The 21886-nt window shown below is 47.2% G+C and overlaps 1 protein-coding gene across 2 annotated transcripts in view; it reads right to left on the bottom strand.

The window, feature by feature from the left end:
* The window catches only part of GNB1L (G protein subunit beta 1 like), a 75732-nt gene extending 59520 nt beyond the window's left edge, over positions 1-16212 (bottom strand). Inside the window, exons 1-2 of one of the 2 annotated variants that reach the window (XM_040348054.1) lie at positions 16077-16212; positions 7533-7667 (exon numbers count right to left, since the gene is read on the bottom strand). In XM_040348054.1, the coding sequence (XP_040203988.1) occupies positions 7533-7648 (116 nt within the window). In that variant the 5' untranslated portion in view covers positions 7649-7667; positions 16077-16212. The remainder of the gene's footprint in view (positions 1-7532; positions 7668-16076) is intronic. The other variant, XM_040348046.1, reaches the window with a different exon arrangement.
* Between the last annotated feature and the right edge of the window lie 5674 nt (positions 16213-21886).

Here is a 21886-nt window from a genome sequence, read left to right as displayed (position 1 = left end):
CTTGCGGCGGTGTAACGTAAATCCGATCGGCGCAAGCCCCGCCTAATTCAAATGGGGCGGGCACCATTTAAATTAGGCGCGTTCCCGCGCCGAACGTACTGCGCATGCTCCGTCCGTCAAATTACCCAACGTGCATTGCGCTAAATGACGTCGCAAGGATGTCATTGGTTTCAACCCCGTCCAGCGCCATTCACGGACGACTTACGCAAACGACGTGAATTTTAAAATTTCGACGCGGGAACGACGGCCATACTTAACATTGGCTAGGCCACCTAGAGGGCAGCCTTAGTTTTACGCGGCGTATCTCGACGGAAACGGCGTAAATTTAGAGCGACGGGTAAAGCGTACGTTCGTGAATCGCCATAACTAGTCATTTGCATATTCCACGCCGACCGCAATGGAATCGCCACCTAGCGGCCGGCCTAGAATTGCATCCTAAGATCCGACGGTGTAAGTCAATTACACCTGTCGGATCTTAGGGCTATCTATGCGTAACTGATTCTATGAATCAGCCGCATAGATACGACGGGCGGATCACAGAGATACGACGGCGTATCAGGAGATAAGCCGTCGTATCTCTTTTGTGAATCTGGCCCCCTGCTTTCTGTATTTTTGGTGCATATTTGGTTAGCACTTCCCCACTGAAATGCAATGAAAACATAGCAAGAATGCATCAAAAATAAGATTTTATACTTGCCGTAAAATATATCCCTATATCCCCTCAGCCTGCACTAAGCAGCTCAGTTCGTCAAAAGCAGTACAAACTTAAAAAAAGAGGGGTGGGGTCTGTGTCCGTCCATAAACTCAGAGAAAAGGATTTTACGGTGAGTATAAAATCCTATTTTCTCTTTCGTTCATGGACGGACACAGCCTTAATCTTGACAAAGTGGGACGTCCCAAAGCAGTGTCAAAATGAGGGGTGAGAACAGCATAAAATTAAACTTCACCCCAAAACAAAACAAAGCTCCTCAATTGAGGAGTTGTAACTCTAAACAGCCGCCTGCAAAACTTTGCGGCCGAAGAAGCATCCGAAGATGCACTCACATCAACTTGTAAAGTTTAGTGAAAGTGTGACCGGGCGACCAGGTCGCCGCCTTACACACCTGGGAAACAGACGCTTGATGTCAGAAAGCCCAAGAGGCACCATTGCCCTGGTCGAATGCATCGTGACAGGGAGGCGCTCGACCCTTTATGGCGTAAGCCTGATCACGATCTGTCGGATCCACCTCGAAATGGTGGCCAGTGAGTCTGAACTCCGGAATGGAGCAGTAACAGACAAGTATACTCTCTGAGCTCGGACAACGTCCATGGAATGCCACGTCATCTCCTTAGGATTCGACGGATGAGGATACAAGGATGGCAGTACAATGTCTTCCTTGAGATGGAAGGTCGAAGTGACCTTAGGAAGAAAAGAAGGCTGCGGACGCAGCAGCACCTTATCCTTGTGGAAGATCAGATAGGGAGCCTTTCATGACAAGGCTGCCAGCTCAGAACCCTTCTTAACTGACCTAACAGCCACCAGAAGGACCACTTTCTGAGAAAGTGTCAACAAGGGAATTTCCCTAATGTTCTCAAACGGTGGTTTCTGAGGCACCTAGAGGCCATGCCGTTAAAGCCATTGACGGTAAAGCAGGGTGACCTATGGGACCTTGCGACAGCAGGTGCTCTCATAGCGGTAGACGCCAAGAGACGTCTGCTATTCAAATCCACACGGAGGTAGTGGAGGACCGACCGGAGGGGCCGCATGCCGAACCCTTTGTACCAACGTTCTCACTAGAGAGTGAGCCGCCAGGGGTTGTTGAAAAAAGACAGCCAGGGCAGATATCTGCCCCCTAATTTTACTTAAAGCAAATTTTTGGTCCGCCCCATGCTGTAAGAACAGCAGGACTCTGGGAACCAAATAAGCACGCGGATGTCACCTCATTTCCTCACGAATGGATGTGTAGGTCTTCCAAGAGCGATGGTAAATCTTCCTGGAGGACGATTTCCAAGCACTCCTCATGGTAGAAATCACTGAGTTTGACAGGCCACGGTCTCTTAGCCCCTGGCTCTCAATAGCCCTGCCGTTAAAGCCAGTGACTGTAAGACAGGATGGCATATGGGACCTTGAAACAGCAGGTCCTTTCCTAGCAGTAGAGGCCAAGGGACGTCTGTTACTAGAGGCACTAGGTCTGCGTACCAAGGTGCCAAGGCCAATCCGGAGCAATTAGGATCATTGGAATCTCCTCTGTCTCCACTCTGCGAAGCAGATGAGGAAGGAGCTTTAGGAGGAGGGAAGGCATAGGTTAGCCGGTACTGACTCCACAGTGCCACTAACGCATCTGTCGCGTCTGCCCATGGGTCTCTTGACCTGGCCACAAACCTCAATACCTTCCGATTGAGTCGAGACGCCAGGAGATCTACGTCTGGCGTGCCCCATCTTGGGCAAAGGAGCTGAAACACATCGGGTGCAGAAACCAATCTCCTTGGGCCAGCATCTGGCGACTCAGGTAGTCCGCCTGCCAGTTTTCCACGACCGGAATGTATACGTCCGACAGGGCCGGTACGCTCCTTTCTGCACACCTTAGGGTGTGAGCGACCTCTGAGGCCTTGTACACACGGTCGGACAAAACCGATGAGAATGGTCCGACGGACCGTTTTCATCAGTTCACCGCTGAAGTGGCCTGATGGTCTGATGTGTGTACACATCAGTTCAAAATCTGATCGGGTCAGAACGCGGTGACGTAAAACACAACAACGTGCTGAAAAAAACGAAGTTCAATGCTTCCAAGCATGCGTCGACTTGATTCTGAACATGCGCGGGTTTTGAACCGATGCTTTTCTGTACTAACCATCGGTTTGGACCGATCGGGCAGCGGTCCATCGGTTCGGTTTTGAAGCATGTTTTAAAATTTTGGACCGAAGGAAAACAGACCGATGGGCTATACACACGGTCGGTTTGAACCGATGAAACTGAACCTCGGTCCATTCTCATCGGTTTTGTCCGACCATGTGTACGGGGCCTGACGCTGCAGCCGAGCTTCTTGTTCCTCCTTGATGGTTGACATATGCCACTGCTGTGGCGTTGTCCGACTTGATCCTGACTGGACGCCCTTGTAGCCTCTGAGACCATGTGTAGAGGCACAGCCTGACCGCCAAAAGTTCCAGGACATTGGCTGTACACGTGGCTCTTAACCTTCAAAGCAGGAGATCAGCGACCCTGGGTCGAGAACCTCCCAGACTCCCCCCCCCCAACCGGTAAGGCTGGCGTCCGTCGTGATGACTATCCAGTGAAAAGGAAGAAACGACTTCCCAGACAGAAGTGCCGGAGAGGTCAGCCACCAAACTAGGGAGGTCCTGACCAGGTGGCTCACCCAGATTTGACAATCCAGGGATGATGAGCACTTGTCCCATCTGGACAGAATTTCCTTCTGTAACACTCGCGTGTAAGATTGCGCATATGGTACCGCCTTGAAGAAGGAGGCCACCATGAGGCCCAGGACTCGCATGCAAAAGCCGAGTGACGACCAATTCTGGGATGTCAACTGCCGCACCGCAGCCCGAAGGGTCTGCAACTTTTCCACAGGGAAAAAAACCTTTGCCTCTGAGAAGTCCAGAATAAACCACAGATATACTAGGCGTTGAGTCGGTACCATTACTGACTTCTCAGTGTTCAGTACCCAACCAAAGTGTCGGAGGGGTTGACAGGTTATAGACATGCTCACCTCTAATTCTGAGCTTGAGGTGGCCCTCAGAAGAAGATCGACCAAGTAGCCCACGATAGCGATGCCATGCTGTCTTAGTAGGGCCAGAATTGGGGCCAGCACCTTGGTGCCGATGCCAGGCAAAAGGGGAGAGCCACAAATTGATAGTGGTCTTCCCGGACCGCAAAACACAGATATCTCTGATGCTTGGTGCCTATGGGGACATGAAAATAGGCATCCCTGATGTTCAAGTATGCCAAGAAGTCCCCTGGCTGGAGGGCAGTGACGACAGAGTGAACCGATTCCATCCGGAATCTTTGTACCTTCACAAAGCAATTGAGGGCCGCGAGGTCCAGGATTGAACGAACGCCCTCCTTCTTTGGTACTATGAACAGAGTAGGGTTTCCTGACGAGTCGGCTGTAGCTGGAGGGAAAAAAATCAAAGATAGAATTTCTCTTTTGTACCCTGAAGACACTACTTCGCAAACCCACTGGTCGGGGACCTGAGATGTCCACCGGGTCGCATATTCGCGAGACGTCCCCTCACCCGAAAGATGGGTGGGGGCAAACCTTCATGCGGACATAGCTTTGTTTGCAGGTTTGTTGGGTTTGCGAAACCAGGGACGTCTCTGTCCCTTAGCAGGTGCTTTATCAGCCTGAGGTTTGTTATCTGCCGCACTGGGCGGATGAAAAAAAACGCTTATGCGCGGTAAAGAAGGGCCCTTGCCTACGGCGTGGCTCCTTCCCCTTTTTGGATTGTGGGAGCAGCGTGCTCTTACCTTCTGAGGCATCTTTAATTATGTCATCCAGGGAAGCTCCAAAAAGTCTGTCGCCCTTAAAGGGCAAGTCCATCAGGGCCTTCTTAGAAGATTGGTCCGCAGACCAATTCTTTAAACAAAGTAGACGGCGTAACACCACCCCATGGCTTGAAGCCCTGGCCAGCAGAGGAATCGTGTCCAAGGCTGATTCGCAAACAAATTTTTGGCCCTGTACCAGTTGGTCAGTTAGGGGTACCTCGCCTGATATGCTTCTAACCCATTATGCAGCATCTTTGCCCATTCCATGAGTGTCTGAGACACCAGGGCCCCAACTATGGTTGGGCGTACCGCCGAACTCACTACCGTGTACAGGTTGTGGGTGATCGCCTCGGCCTTCTTGTCCGCAGGGTCCTTGAAGGCGGGAGCCCCCTCCACCGGTATAGTGGTTAGCTTGTTTGGTCTGGACACAGGAGGGTCCACTATCGGGGGCGAGGTTCATCTTTTCAAGAAACTCTTTTCAAGAGGATAACGCACCGCTAGATTTTTAGGGACTGAAAAAACCTTCTGTGGTTTGTCCCACTCATTGTATAAAAGTTTGTCTAAATAAGACACACAAGCAAACACCTTAGCAGTGCAGGTCGCCTTACGGAACCCAAAAGGGAGCGGCGCTTCTGCAGACCCCTCTATTTTTAGAGTATCTCGCACTGTGGTGATAAAGTCACTTACCAGAGCCCTATTGCATGTTGACCTGGATCCGGAGTCATCCTCACTGTCCGCCGGTCTCAGTCCGCAACATCAGATACCTCAGAGCCAGGGTCATGAGCCGTAGCTGGACCCGGCTCCGCATCTGAGTTGTCCCCAGAAAATGGCAGGGGGCGCTTTCTAGCCCATGTTTTCCCACGCGCTGCTTCCACCTTGGCAACAAAGGCATCTAGGATTGCCGACATAGCGTCCACCAATACATCGGGTGCAGGGGCATCAATTGCAAGCTCAGGTGTTACAGGGGAAAAAGCGTCTGCTTCTGACGCCATGCTGACCCACACGCCTGACACAGGAACTTCAAGGCAAGGCACAGTAACCCACCCTCCTAGCTTCAGCAGAGACGAGAGGTTCCCACTCAGATGACTCACCACCCTGGAACAGTAGTATGCTGCCATCCGCCACTTAGTAGAGCTGCTTCCTTGTCAGATATGCAGGTGGACCGTTCAGCAGCGTGTGTCTGTCAGTCTGCGCCGTTTAAGTGCTGTCTGATAGATGTCAAAATGGCCACCGAGCGGCCACTAGAGGCCAATAACTGTCGCGGGGCCACAAGAACATGGCCGCCGACCATAGCCAGTGCATGGATCTCAGCAAAAAACAGGCCGCCGAGCGGCCGATCGAGATCATACAATGCCACGGTACACAAGCGTATTACCACTGGGTGTAGATAGAGCCAGGAGCCCAGGACAAAGGCCGCCGAGCAGCCGCTAGAGGCAGAATATAGTGCGGCCACAAAAACATGGCCGCCGAGCATGAATAGTCAAACACCACCTGGACCACAGCAAAGATGGCTGCCAAGCGGAAGATAGAGGCCAATTACAGCCGGCCACAAGAACATGGCCGCCAGTGCAGTAAAAAGTAAACACAGCAGGATCACAAAAAACATGGCCGCCAAGCGGAAGATAGAGGCCAAATACAGCGCGGCCACAAGAACATGGCCACCAGTGCAGATAGAGCAATACAGCATGGATCACAGCAAAAATGGTCGCCGACGGCATGGAGAAGGACACACAAGTAAGCAAAATCTCTTTAAGCAGCTTATAACAATGCTTTAGCGGATGTATATGCACAGTTCCCCCAGGTGAAGCCCTCCCCAGATGAAGCCCCACCCCAGAAGCTAGCTCAGAGAGCCAAGGGAGGGGAGAAGGATAGAACCCTTAATTCACCTCTCCAGGAATGCCCAGCTCTGTCTTCCTGCTGGAGCAGGGGATTATACTTACCCTTCCTGAGGATTGTGCTGGAAGCATCCCAGACAGACCATCTTCCGCATGGTGACGGAGGTGACTGTCAGCCAGGCTACTGCAACTCGGCCCTGTAGACCGGTCCTATGCAAGCCCTGGAGCGTATAGCTCACCGGCCACCCGTAGAGCGACGGGCATGTCGTGGACGACCCAGTGCGTAACGATCGGTACACGCTCGATGGCCGAAACTGGGGGGACTACAAGGATCTGGGATCCAGCCTGTCGCCCAGTCGGCAGTTGATCGAAGATCACAGGAACAAAAAAATAAAAATAAAATAACAAAATTTCCATCTGGAATAAAAAAAACTCCAGGCTTATGGGCCCGAAGGGGGCCATGTCTTCTTCTTAACTTAGCTGAGGGGATATAGCTAGTAGGACCGACCCCTGGGTGGGGCTGTTCAGCTTTGAAGTTTTTAACACTTTCTGCCTAGTCACTCCTAAAGGAAGGCTAATACCCACTTTGTCAAGATTAAGGTTGTGTTCGTCCATGAACGAAAGAGAAAATGCACCCGTTTTGTGTTTTTGATTAATTTTTTTAGTCATATGACCTATGAAAAACACATGATAAGCACGGTAAAATCAAGGTAAAATCACAGCAAAAATCACAGGTGTTTTTAGCATCCATTATCGACATCTTTTGTGCTTTCAGCACAACGCTGAAAAACCTATGTCCGGCGGCTGAAATTTCAATGCATCACTACTTGACACATAAGTTGAGAGCACAAGCGTCTATGACAGGTATCATTCACTGCATGCTTTGAATGTAACTGCTTTGGATAACCTCTATGATTAAGCCCTGGGGCAGGACAAAACACGTCAGTGGTTATGGCCAGAGAGGTAACAAGGCTGTTTCACTATGTCAAATGGTGGGAGTGCAGCGTCCTTAGACTTCTTCATATTATTGCTATATTCGTAAGTATACCCGTCAAATACATTTAGGATCAACAGTGAATAATAGAATAGAATAGTATATATATATATATATATATATATATATATATATATATATATATATATATATATATATATATATATATATATATATATATATATATATATATATATATTTATTTATTTTATATGAAACTTACCCAGAAAATAGAAGGGGTGGACATGGTTTATGAACTCTGCAGTGAAAGTGAAGGCTACTGACTTCTGCACCAATGCCTCGAAGGTCAAATTTTGGATCCGGTGGAGGAAGACTCATTGTAAATACTATATTCTACCTAATAATAAATAGAAAAAGTTAAGTACTGTTTGCATCACATGTCAATACATTCCACATGTATGTGACAGAAATATAAACTTAATTGATTTTCTGGATGCCATTACTGGATTTGGATATCAGGCGCCTAAAGGCTATACTGTATACTCAGAAAAGTCACAATGTGGACAGTTGCCAGAGTGCGGACATGTAGGAGATTGGAAGTGGTAAACTGTATGTCCAGCCAAAAGCTTTTTTACTCAGTTTTGGATGGGTAAGTGTTAAAACCCCTGTCGGGTGTTGGTGGCTATCTGGGGCTCCATTAGAAAGATTTATCCTCACTTCCTGTATTCCTGACAATGCTTTACCAGACAGGAAGTAAAGTAGAGGAAAGTAAAATAGAGGAAGGCTAGAACCATATTTCTGTATGTGTTGCTTTTGTCTGCAAGACAGGAGGTGATAGGAAATCTCTGTAACAGAGCTCTGGAAAGCAGTAAAACCTGACAGGAATTCTAAACCTTCTCACTCATGCCAAAATGAGAAAAAAACATTTTTGGCTTGGCATACACTGTAAAGCCCCATACACACGGTCGGACTTTTGCCCAACCAACTTCAAAATCCGGCACTTTTCGTATTTGTCCGACCGTGTGTACGTTCCATCGGACCAACTTTTTTGGCTTTCATCGGACAAAAAGTTGGGTCTGCGAACGGACCAACTTTCTGGCAACAAAAGTCCGATGGTGCCTTGTCCGACCGTGTGTACAGCAAACCATCGGACTTTTGGACAAAGTACAAATGCGCATGCTCAGAACCAATGTTAAACTCAACCAACAATAGCAGTAGTTAACCAAAGGGTGGCGGTAAAGAGCAAGTAAAACCACGTGATGTTGGGAAAGTGTTAGAAAAGTTTGCAGAAAAGTCCGAGCGTGTGTATGCTATGGGTGTGAGTGCTTCCTGACTGTAGTCTGTGAACCGAGGAAGAGGCTTCTTTGCATAAGATGTCCAAAAGAGCACAGCAAGGCCTTGTATTAATGGGCTGATTCAGCACACTTTCAGGAGTAAAATGGCAAAACTTTTTTTTTTTTTTTTTTACGTTTTGGAGAGATTGAGAGGAATTAGCACACATTAGGCCCCTTTCAGACATGCGGACCATATGTCCGCTTTTTCATCCATCCGTTTGCGGATGAAAAAGGGACATACATTGGTCCCTATGTGATTGCGGGTGTCAGCGGATAAACATCCGCTGACACCCGTAATCACCCGCCTCCGCAAAGACCTGATTTTGCAGACGGTAGAATGTCCTATTTTTTCTTCCGTCTGTGGATCGGATGAACACGGACACGCGGTCCGTGTTAATCCGATCCCCCCATAGGGAAGAGCGGAGAAAAACAGGGCGGTCCCTGACCGCCCGGGGATATACGGAGCGATCCCCGCTGAGCTTGCGGACACACGGAGGCGGATCATTACTGATCCGCCCCCTGTGAAAGGACCCTTAGGCTTTTTTTCTGTCTGGGTTGACATCAAAACACTAATAAAGAGAAAATGTTCCAATGGAGGGATTTACTGGCTGTAGGAAGGAAGTGAAGGTAAATCTCCCCAATAGGCCACAGATGGCAAAAAAAAAAAAAAGAAGAAATGCAGGATTTTTTGTTACTCATTACAAAATCCCTTTCTATGAATTAATTGATGGACACAGCTTCTCTTCATTCTTTTCCACAGGGTTATAGCACCACTTACAGAAGTAGGACACTAAGCCAAAAAAGAACACAGCACCAGCCATGGGCAGTCCTAGCTTGTATAAACTTGTTCTCTGCTATAGGCAAGCCACAAAGCCCTACAAGACCAAAAAAAAAATAAAAGACCAAAAAAAGGGGCTGGTGCTGTGTCTGTCAATGAACTCAGAGAAAGGGATTTTACAGTTAGTAACAAACAAATCCCATTTCTTTTACGTTTATTGACACACACAGCTTCTCATTTTGGACCATAGGGACGTCCCACAGCAGTACCTAAATAAGGGGTAGGAGATAAGGCAGGAGTCAACAGGCAAAACAGGCAGCCACTCAAAGAAATCCCCCTACAGTAAAAAAAAACAAGGAACCTCAAACAGCCACCTGCAAAGCCTTGCAGTCAACACAAAGATGCAAAAACATCAATTGTTTAACAATTTTGTATGATACTGTATGCAGAGATGACCAGATAGCCACCTTGAAAACTTGAGACCGAGACGCCGGAACTCGCAACACCCAAGAGGCACAAATCGCACTGATAGAGTGTGATGAAAATAAGGAAGGGGGAAGCCCGACCTTTAATGGCACAAGCCTTAACCACCGTAAACACCATCTGTCTGCCACCGTCTACCTTATCGATCAAGAAATGGTGGCAGAGGAGGCCATCAGGACATTCTGTGGCCCGTCTGTTGTCACAAAAAAAAGAGAATCCGACCTCCAAAAGGAATCTGTAGCAGACAGGTATACAAAAATCACCCCGACCACATACAGTGCAATCTCTTTAGCGTGCGACGGATGTGGACACAGTGAAGGTAGGACAATGGCCACAAGCAGATGAAAATCAGATGCCACCTTCAGAAGGAACAGTAGAATGCGAACAGACAACCACCATATCCCTGTGTCAGACCAAATAAGGGGACTTATGGGACAAGGCCGCTAGCTATGACACACGGCACACAGAAGTAGCCTCAATCAAAAGGGTAACCTTCTGAGAATGCATGAGCAAAGGAAATTCTCTGTACTCAAAAAGAAGGCTTCTGAAGGACCAAAGGAAACAAGCTTAGGTCCTGCGGTGGCAAGGCGAACGCACCTGGCGTGCCACATGATGAACCCCTTGGATTATGGTATGAATCAAGGAGTACGTGGCCAAGGGGCGGTGAAAAAAAGACCTCAAGGGCAAAGATCTGACCCTTAATGGAACTCAAAGCAAGCTTGTGCTCAATGCCAAGGTGAAGAAAGGCCAAGATTCGAGCCACCCAGAAGGCACACAGAGAAACACCACCTTGCACCACAATATATATAAACTTTCCAATTGTGATGATAAAACCCCGGAAGGTACCTTTATGGGCCGACAAGGCTACCTTGGGCCAACGAGAATGACCGGAATCCCTTAGGCCTCTATCCTGCGAAGAAGCCTGAGAAGAGGAAATGCATAAACGAGACAATAATGGCTTCACAGTGCCACCAGAGTGTCTGTCACATCGGCCAGAGTATTTTTCGATGCTGCCACAGAACATGGCACTTTACTGTTGAGACGGGATGCCAGGAGATCCAAGTCCAGCATCTCCCAACTTAAGCAGAGTTGTCGACAATTTCCTGGGTGAAGGGACCACTCTCTCTGACCCAGCATCTGATGACTCAGGAAATCAGCCTGATAGTTGTCTATGTCTGGAACGTGAACGTGAACGTGAAAGTAAATGGCAGAAAGAGCTGGTAGAGGAAGCGCCATCCACCAAAGGATTTTGCCATGGGAAGAAAAGTGCAATGCCAAGTCATTTGATGTAACAAAGTGATTTTTTCCGATGGACAAGTTGCTGGCTCTTTACCTTAGACCTTCATGCACCAAAGGATTCTGGTCGGGGTCAGAGTGGACAGTTTAAGGTATAGGACCCATCCATCACCCATCGTGATCGCAGCATTGTCCATCAAGGCAGAATAGGTCTCCGCTCCAGATAGCTAATCACGGCAATCCCCCATTGTCTCAGCAACACCAGGACCAAAGCCATCATCTTATAAATAACCAAGGTGTGGAGACAAACCAAAGGGATTCGCCACAACCTGGTAATTCATGTCACCAACCGTAAGGCATAATAAGCGTTGGTGCTTTTTCACATCTATGGAGGCCAAGTTATCTTCCTATGAAAACGAGGCAAACATAAAAATCTAGTTTGTAGCCTGACAGGATCAGTTTTCATACCCACTGATGGTAAGCAGAGAGGTCCCCAGGTCTGCAAACTAACAGCAATGACCCTCCACCTCAGCGTTGTGCAGGGCCAAGCCATGAGGAGGGCTTATCCTTGGGATCCTGAAGGGCTTGGAGCCGTGTCCAAAGAACCTAGGGAACAAAAATCCATAGGTGGGCAGGGGAAGAAGGAACCTGTCAAAAGAGCAGCTCCACCGACCAACACTGAAACCAGAGAAAATGGCGACGCACTACCGCCAAGATGGAGATCTTGAAAAGCAAGGGACTTGCATCCAGGGACGCATCACACTGTACCTGAGGCCCTGGACTAGTTGGTTTGCCAGTTCCCTATAAGCCTGGGAAAAAACAGCCCTCACCCAGTCCTTGATGTAAGAGCCCAGCCTACCCAGTGAGCATCTTCTACACCAGAGCAATATCAACACTGCATCCATAAACGTAGAGCAGTTAACCGACTTGTCCATGGGACACTTACAAGGAGGAGATTCCTTACCCAGTATGATGGTTGTCTGTTCGACCATTTCAACCAAAATATTAAGGGGCCTGTGATGGGGGGGAAGGTCCACCTCTTCAGAAGGGCCTCCTCATAGGAATAATGCATTCCAGTACTATAAATGGATGTTTTGAGTGCCCCCTGGCTTAGGAAATAAATCAAAATATGTGGGGCAGAGGAAAAAAACTTGGTAGAATGCACCAGCGAGTGTGTACCAAAAGGGGACAGTCACTGCCTCGGCAGCCCCAGAGCCCTCAATCTGCAACATGTTCCACACAAGGGCATACCTCCCAACTTTTTGAGATGGGAATGAGGGACACCTATCAGCAATAGTATGCAGTCATAGGACACACCACCTGGCACACCCCCTTAAAGGAGAATTGTACAAAAACAAAATTGGTTAAACCCACAAGTGCTTTTTTTACCACTACTATTCCTTTATATTGGTTTTTAGAGTTTACAAATGCAGCAATTTAGAAATTAGATGAAAGGTTTAGCACTGGGAAACACTTTTTGATAAATAAAAAGTGCATTTTATATACAACTATATAGATCAGACCAAAATGAGGGACAAATGGGGAGGAATGAGGGACAGTGCTCTAAATCAGGGACAGTCCCTCAAAATCAGGGACAGTTGGGAGGTATGCAGGGGCAACGTGTGCAATCACCAGTGCCTTATTATGTGCAGTAACAGAATCCACATGGACACAGTGCCAGCAACATCACTTGCAGCGCCACTGCCAAGGAGCCCTCTGCATGTCCGAGTGGACAGAACCACATGACGCGTAGCATTGAAGGCTGAGGAAAAAAGGGCAGAAGTCCAAAATCAAAATCGCAGCTGCAACAGCCTGCCCCAGGATCCAGCAGGATGCCAGCCCAGTGGCGGAAAAGGTAGTAGGAAAGGACACCTGCTCAAAGGCAAGATGGTGGGCGCTGTACCCCATTCTAGAAGGCCCCAAAGCCGTGGCCTAAATTGTCAGGCAGCCCAACCACATGGTGGCAACAGGCGGGCCCATACCAGAGCCGCATACCAAAACAGGTGAGAAAAATACATCCTAGGGTGCAGGATGAAATACTTGCCTTGAATGGTCCCCGCAGCCTCAAGGTTCTCAACCCGGGAAAAAGGGAGGAGAAAGAAGGCGCATGGGCAAACACTGCACATTGTCCCTACAGCTACAACCCGCAACACAGCCGAAGCAAGGGGGGACCAGGTACCAAACCCCACACCAATTCACCCCAGAGGGCATAGGAGAAAAGGGGAGACTGGCAAAGGAACCCAGGCCTATAGTGGAGGAGGAGACCCCAGATGATCGACCTCCCTACACTGCATCCGAAGAGGGAAAGGGGGGCATCTACTTACCAGGCCAGAAGAGCATGCAGGTAAGACTTTCATGACTGATCCTCCTCTCCACTGAAATGGGTAACACTGTGACACGGACTGCAAATGCCCAGTCATATATGTCCCCGCAATACAATTACCTCACCGGCTGTCCCAGTCCTATTTCTGCTGGCCCAGTGTGTTGCTAAAAGTTTGCATGCGTGCGTTGGCCAGACAGGGGTGACCACTGGATCTAGATTATCCAGCCCGACTGTTGATTAAAAATCTCTGCAGGAAAAAAGAAAAAGAAGGGAAAAAAAACACTATAGAACCACAGATCCCAGCAGGGAACTAGGTCATTACTCCTGAAACACTAGGCAGAAATAACTGGCTTGCCTATAGCAGAGAAGGTGTTTATACCAGATAGGACTGCCCATAGGCGGTGCTGTGTTCTATTTTTGCCCACTGTCCTACTCCTGTAGGTGGCGCTATAACCCTATGATCAAGAATGAAGAGAAGCTGTGTCTGTCAATGAACATAAGAGAAAAAAAGTTTGCCTTCAGTTACACTTCAAAGCAACCTTCACTCCCTCCAAGTACTTTGCATCATGTGAACCCTCCCCCCTCTTCAATAATAAAAGCAGATTTTTTTTTGTTTGTTTCTCTTTTTTCAAATTACTTTTTGGTCTGGCCCACCCCCTCTCTCCATTCTTACCTAGGCAAGAACGATGTGTACTCTGCTCTGGCAGCCCCCTGGGGTATCAGTGTCAGGTGTCCCAGCAGGCATCAGAGAGTGGATGTAGGAGGGGGAGGTGGGACATTGCAGGCCAGCTGGCTCCTGAAGTGGCCAGAAAAAAAAATGGTGGGGCGTGACCTGATGTGTGGTGGTGGGGGTCGGCAGATCACAACAGGTTAATACTTGATAAACTGTGTGGGGGAGTATGTTATTTAAAGTGATTGTAAATGCTTGTTTTTTTTTTTTCTTTAAATAACAAACATGTTCTACTTACCTCCTCTGTGCAGTGGCTTTGCACAGAGCAGCCCAGATCCTCCTCTTCTTGGGTCCCTCTTTGCTGCTCCTGGCCCCTCGCTCCTTTGAGTGCCCCTCAGCCAGCAGCTGTTACAGGGGGCACCCGAGCCGAGTTAAAGCCCCGTGTATGCATTCAGACACGGAGCCCTGACCTGGCCCTGCCCTCCCCTGATTGTCTGACTGACTTTGATTGACAGCTGCAGAAGCCAATGGCGCCTAGGGTTGCCACCTCAACCCTTTAAACCCAAACACATATAAATTACACAGGTTCCATGGCTGATTAAGGTGGTAATTAAACTCGATCGGTGCCTTATCTGCATTAACTTAGCCTCCAAACCTGTGTAATTCACATGTGTTCGGGTTTAAAGGGATGAGGTGGAAACCCTAATGGCGCCGCTGCTCTGTCTCAGCCAATCAGGAGTGTACTGGATGGCTGAGGGGATCGTGGACATCGCTGGAGAGAGAAGGAGCTCAGGTAGGTAATTGGGGGTTTCTGGGGGGGCTGCTACACAGGTTTTTTTTTATTTAATGCATTGAATATATTAAAAACCTTCTGCCTTTACAACTCCTTAAAAGTGATTGTAAACGATCGATCACCTTGTAAAACAACCCATTCAGTTTAAAATGGAAATTAAAGGCAAAACATGTGTGTGTAGATCAAGGGTAGGGAACCTTGGCCCTCCAGCTGTTTTGAAACTACAAGTCCCATGAGACATTGCAAGACCCTAACAATGACAGGCATGACTCCTAGAGGCAGAGGCATGATGGGATTTGTAGTTTCACCACAGCTGGAGGGCCGAGGTTGCCTACCCCTGGTGTAGATATAAAAAAAAAACATTATAAAGACTCCCCCCCCCCTTTTTTTATAAGTGATCACATTCCCTCTGTTCTCAGCTGCATAAGGAGCTGGGGGAAAGAGAAATAGTAGCATACTGAGCTTCCCAGTGAATGGCTGTGCAGCAGGGGGGTGTCAGGACAAGTCTGATCATTGGAGGAGAGCAGGATGCGTTCCCAGCATAGCTAGAGAACTGACCACGGTGTGTTTTGCTTAGTGTGATCAGTTTGTAATAGGAAAGAACAGGGAATAGCAGGAACACCAGGGATTTCACATAAAGGAAGCAATACAAAGAGAACAGGATACTTTCTCATACAAGTACATGTTACAGCAGGCACATATCAGGACTATGATGTGTTGGGGTAACAAATGCTTTAAGCTGAACCCTGCAGACCGGGTAAAATAGGCCAAAACCAAACGTGAAGTGCCTCTTTAAGGTCAGTTTGCAATGTTCATTCACTGGGGCAGCCTGGAGTTTGGCTTTCACTGCAGTGAAGAAAGTGAGCACACTAGAATGGATGTACTGTGTAGCAGAGCAATGTAAAACCCAGGACTGGATGGATAGAAATACATCTCCTTTGCCAGGCAAAACAGCCCATGCATGTATTCCATGATCTGTATATATACTGATGTTAGTGTAGTAATGCACAGCTTTACTATATCAAGCTATAAGGAGCAGCACAGCGGAGAAGAAGATGGCTAAATAAAGCCACAGCCCTCATATACATATAGATTAGTGGGGGTGTAACTGACAGCACTACTATTAATAGCCCGCACTGACTGGAGCACGTGTAGGGAAGGGACTGGAATAAAAAAAGAAAATAAATACCTTCCTATCACAGCACGAGGGAGTAAGATTGCTCCGCCCACTCCACGGCTCGTCATATCTACGCGACCATGCCGCACAGCTCCACCACCCACAGCGCATCGGGAGACACCACTCACTTCCAGGTCGGCGCTGCGCCCCACGTGATCGGTCATGTGATCCGTGATGTCAGCGCTCTAAGGGAAGTTGCTGCCTGGATGGGATGTGTGGAGGAGGAAAGAGGAAGAATAATACAGTGTTTCATTGTACGCATAGGAGGAAAGAAAAGTGACGGAGTGCAGAGAAGCATGGGGCACAGGGCTGTGAGCATTAGAGGAAGTGGAATGACTGGGGCACAACGCAGGAGATGTGAGATTCAGGTGTAATTAGTGCCTGGAATGTGTATGATACCTATGAAGGTGATGGGGTTCCCTCCATTCATGGAAAGTGGTTGTAAACCCTGTTACACTACTTGTGCCTACAGGTATACCTATAATAAGGCTTACCTGTAGGTACTGTAAATGCAGGTTTAGGAGATATTTACCATATATGCTTGCACCAATGTCATCGGTGCATGCCCGGTAAAGAAGCAGCCCTCCGTGCCGTTTCTTCACTAGCAAGTGCCAGAATTGGTTATTTATTTCAGGTATTTATATAGCGCCATCAATTTTACGCAGCGCTTTACATATACATTGTACATTCACATCAGTCCCTACCCTCAAGAAGCTTACAATGAAAGGTCCCTAACTCACATTCATACTAAGGCCAATTTTTGCATCCGATTAACCTACCAGCATGTCTTTTAGAGTGTAGTAGGAAACTGGAGTACCCGGAGGAAACCCACGCAGGCACAGGGAGAACATGCAAACTCCAGGCAGATGGTGTCGTGGTCGGGATCAAACCAGCGACCCTTCTTGCTGCTAGGTGACAGTGCTAAGCACTATACCACTGTTCTGTGGCTCCCATACGCATGCGACTCCGGCCACTCACAGAGTCAGAGTCTGTGATGACCAGGAGTTCTCTCACTTTGGAGGGATTTCCTCTCAAATCTTGTTTTAGTTATGCGACAGGAAGTGGCGGCAATCTCTCTTAATAGGACACAGATGGGGGAAAAATCTGACGGGTTATAACCCTCTCTTAATCCATCCAAAATTAAACAAAAAAGTTTTGCCCATATTTATACTTTAACCACTTGCTGACCGTATAAATTACATATACGACAGCAAAGTGGCACTGCTACGCCGGATCATGTACCTAGTACATGATCCGACACTTCTGGGGGGCGCATGCGTGCCACCGCTGTCCTGCTCCTGTTGTGCTTTTATACAGTGGGAACCACAGGCTCGATGTCCGCTGGCACCCACTGTTAAAGCGGTAGTAAACCGCTGCAGAAAATGCCCCACAAAAAATAAAGTTGTAAGACAATGCCATAATGTGCTAGTATGAATTGCATACTGAGACAGCCGCTCCCCGCCCCTTCACTAGGGATGAGCTCCGGCGTGTTCACACACTCCATGTGCAGAGCCCGCCAGGAAGTCGGCACGGCGCTGCGCTAATCACAAGCAGTGAGACATTTCTCTGCAGCCGAGCATCGGGACAATGTCTCCCTGCCTGTGATTAGCGCAGCGCTGTGCCGACTTCCTGGCTGGCTCTGCACATGGAGTGTGTGAACACGCCGAAGCTCATCCCTACCCTTCACTGCTCAGCACTCTAATGAGCGCTGAGAAGTAGAGCAGAAGTGATGCTGACTGACAGTCAGCATCACTCTGCTCGAGGAGGAGTGAGAACCGAGCCATCAGCGGTGTTCGGTGGCTCGGTTTTCAGTGCAGAGACGCCAGGGAACAGATGGAGCATCAGCCTGATGCTTCATCCACGAGGTAAGTATGAATAGAACAAAAAAAACATACTTCTCTTTTAAGCCAATAATTCTTTAAAGCAGTGGTTCACCCATAAAAACGACTTCCCCCTATTACACTGCCCCCCCGCATTACAATACGAATATGCCATAAATTTTTTTTTTGGCTGCTGTACATACCTGGGTACAGCTATTCACCCGTGTCCTCCGGGTTGCGAGTCCCGCGGGAGTGGGCGTTCCTACCATGGCGGTGATTGACATTTTGACTAAAAAATTAGCTCCCCCCCGTCGCGTAAGCCGCGTCACGACTGGCGAAAGGAGCCGAACTGCGATGCGCAGTATAGCGCCGACTCGCCGTTCGGCTCCTTCCGCCAATCGTGACGCTGCTTACGCGACGGGGGGGAGCTCGTTTTTTAGTCAAAACGTCAATCATCGCCATGGTAGGAACGCCCACTCCCGCGGGACTCGCAACCCGGAGGACACGGGTGAATAGCTGTACCCAGGTATGTACAGCAGCCAAAAAAAAATTAATGGCATATTCGTATTGTAATGCGGGGGGGCAGTGTAATAGGGGGAATTCGTTTTTATGGGTGAACCACCGCTTTAACCAAATTATCTATCAAAAATGTACTTGATAACATTTGATTTAATAAATGGATTCGTCCTCCTCAAGAATTTCTCTTCAGTTGGCTTACATACTGTAGTATGAAGCCAAATATTTCAAAAGAAGCAAAGAAATTTGTGGCAAAATTACATTTTTGAAGCACAAAATGATCTTCTGTTTCATCAACATGTAACTGACCATTCTTTAGAAAACAAGTTGATGAAAGTCACATAACGAATTGATAACACTGGCTCTTTAGAAGAATTTTTGCATATAAGTTTGTACAATTGCATAGAAAATGCAGCAAGAACCTCTACAGTATTAAATATACTATTCCATTTGATGAATCCAGATGAAACAAATTAAGGGCTGAAATACAAAGCAAACACTAATGCCGCATACACACGATCATTTTTCGAGTTGTAAAAAACATTTTTTTTCAGGCTCTAGAAAAAACAATTTTTTTTTCAACTTCATCACTAATACGACGTTGCCCACACACGATCGTGAAAAAAAAAGGCTCTAGCAAAGCGCGGTGACGTACAACACCTATGACGGCACTATAAAGAGGAAGTTCCATGCGAATGGCGCCACCCTTTGGGCTGCTTTTGCTGATTTAGTGTTAGTAAAAGGCGATTCGCGCTTTTCAGTCTGTTACAGCGTTACTTACTCCATTACGAACACTAGTTTTACCAAAACGAGCACTCCCATCTCATAACTTGCTTCTGAGCATGCACAGGTTTTTCACGTCTTTAAAGCCCACACACAATCATTTTTTACAACCTGAAAAACGACATAGTTTAAAACGTCGTGAAAAAATAGAGCATGTTCGGAAAAAAAAATTGACGCTTTTCAGAACCCGAAAAATGCAATGAAGCCCACACACAATCGTTTTAAATTACATTTTTAAAAAACTTTGTTTTTTTACAACCCGAAAAATGATCGTGTGTGTACGCGGCATAAGGCTAGGTTAACATCTAAGTGGGTGTGGGACTGCATATAAATAACATGCATTCCCACACCTGCATCAAAAAAAAGCTATTGTTAGCAGACACATGGGGGTCTATTAATTCCTAATGGCACCCTCATGCCCTGGAAACTGCATTGCGTTTTCCTGTGCTCGAAACCGCATAGCACAATTTTGAAAAAGGTGCAGGGACCTTTTGCCTGCATTTTCCATAGGTACAGCAGCACATTTAAATAATCGGGCTGCTGTGCCCACACAAACGCAGCCGCGGGTGAAACCGATATAGTGTGAACTTGGCCTTAGTCAAGATAATCGTGCCATGCAGGGTCATGGTTTGCATCATCTGTGCAATCTATGCTAGCAAAAGCTCTCTTGAAAATAGGTTCTTTACAAAGCACACATTGAGCTGCAACTTTGCTTTAGACTGAATATAATTGTTTAGTGGTATAATGATATTATAGATCCTGGTGAATACACTTTGTACAGTAGGTCTCACCGCATCAAAAATGTCATGTATGGCAGATTTTGAAATTGAAACAATAGCATTATCCATCTCAACTAGTGGGTGTAATGCGATATAGTAATGTTTCTGGGTGTAATAATCATCCATTCACACAATCAATAATAGTGACTAATTGTATCAGCGTATAATGAATGCAAAGAACTTTCAAACTGATATGGTCAAATGCCAGAAAGCAGTCCAATGTCTCACGTCATCAAGGTTCCCATATACCCCTGGTAACCTTTTAGACCCTTGAATAAAATATGTTTTAGTAACCTGGGCTAGTGATACATTTAAAGAAACTTTTTTTATATTTCTTTTTCTAGCAATAGAAATCTACAGAGACTCTAATCCTTCTCTATCCAACAGAAAATAAATTGTTTGGTTAGACTTTAAAGCGGGAGTTCACCCATTAAACTTTTTTTTCAAACAATCCCCTTAGATTAATGCTCGTTTTGTCTAGGGGAATCGGCTAGTTGTTTTAAAATATGAGCTGTACTTACCGTTTTCGAGATGCATCTTCTCCGTCGGCTTCCGGGTATGGGTCTTCGGGAATGGGCGTTCCTTCTTGATTGACAGTCTTCCGAGAGGCTTCCGACGGTCGCATCCATCGCGTCACTAGTAGCCGAAAGAAGCCGAACGTCAGTGCGGCTCTATACTGCGCCTGCGCACCGACGTTCAGCTTCTTTCGGAAAATCGTGACGCGATGGATGCAACCGTCGGAAGACTGTCAATCAAAATAGGAACGCCCAGTCCCGCAGCCCATACCCGGAAGCGACGGAGAGGATGCATCTCGTAAACCGTAAGTACAGCTCATATTTTAAAACAACTAGCCGATTCCCCTAGACAAAACGAGCAGGAATCTAAGGGGAAAAAGTATATTGTACGGGTGAACCTCCGCTTTAAGTAGATGACACTGCTTGAAAACTTAGGGAGCAAAAGATGATGTAGCTTTATTTATAGATTTAAATTGCTGATAAAAAAATATATATATTCTGAATCATTATATTCTGGCAAAGAGTGTTTGCTAATATTTTTGTGCTATATATATATATATATGGAACATCATAAAAAAACACAGGAAAATCATACTGCAATTTGTACTATTGTGTTCAGGAGCAGGGGGGCAAAACTTATACCCATACTTGCAAATGGGCAAATCTTTTGATTTGGATGTTCAGTGCACAAGCCATTCTTCCAGAGAGCAGCATGAAGAAGGAAATGATCATATGATGACCACATGTCTGCACAGATGTACCGTATTTATCGGGGTATAGCGCGCTCCCGCGTATAGCGCGCACCCCTAAAGTTGCCCCCATTCCTGTGGAAAAAAATAGTTTTTTGTACTTACAGTTTTGGTGTCTTGCGCGGCGTCCATCGGCGAATCCGGCGTCCGTCTGCGGCTTCGGGTGTCCTCTTCGTCGGGTCCGGCGTCCTACCCGCTCGTTTCCCGCGCCGAGTTTTGAATACTGCGCCAGCATATACCGAGCGCAGTACACTCGGGCAGGCTCGGCAACTGTCGCGCTCACGTCCTGTACGTCCAGGATGTGACCGCGGAAGAAGCCGAAACTGGCCGACTATACCCGAGTGAACTGCGCTCGGTATATGTCAGCGCAGTATTCAAAACTCGGCGCGGGTATCGGCGTATATCGCGCACCCACGATTTTGCCCTGATTTTCAGGGCAAAAAAGTGCGCGATATACGCCGATAAATACGGTAGTTGTCAGGAGGGTGTTTCTTCAAAGCTTTTTATTAGGGCTGTTACTGATTGAAATTTTCGTGTTCGATTAATCGATTTTTTTTTTTTTAATCGACTAATTTCGATTAATTATAACGCACATACAGATCCAACTTTTAACTGATCTCCTTGCATTGCAACTCTGAATTAGTCAGTGGTAAATGTGGT

Source organism: Rana temporaria, chromosome 1 (genome assembly GCF_905171775.1).
Source record: "Rana temporaria chromosome 1, aRanTem1.1, whole genome shotgun sequence".
NCBI classification, from domain to species: domain Eukaryota; kingdom Metazoa; phylum Chordata; class Amphibia; order Anura; family Ranidae; genus Rana; species Rana temporaria.
This window is presented reverse-complemented; position numbering and strand designations above follow the sequence as displayed.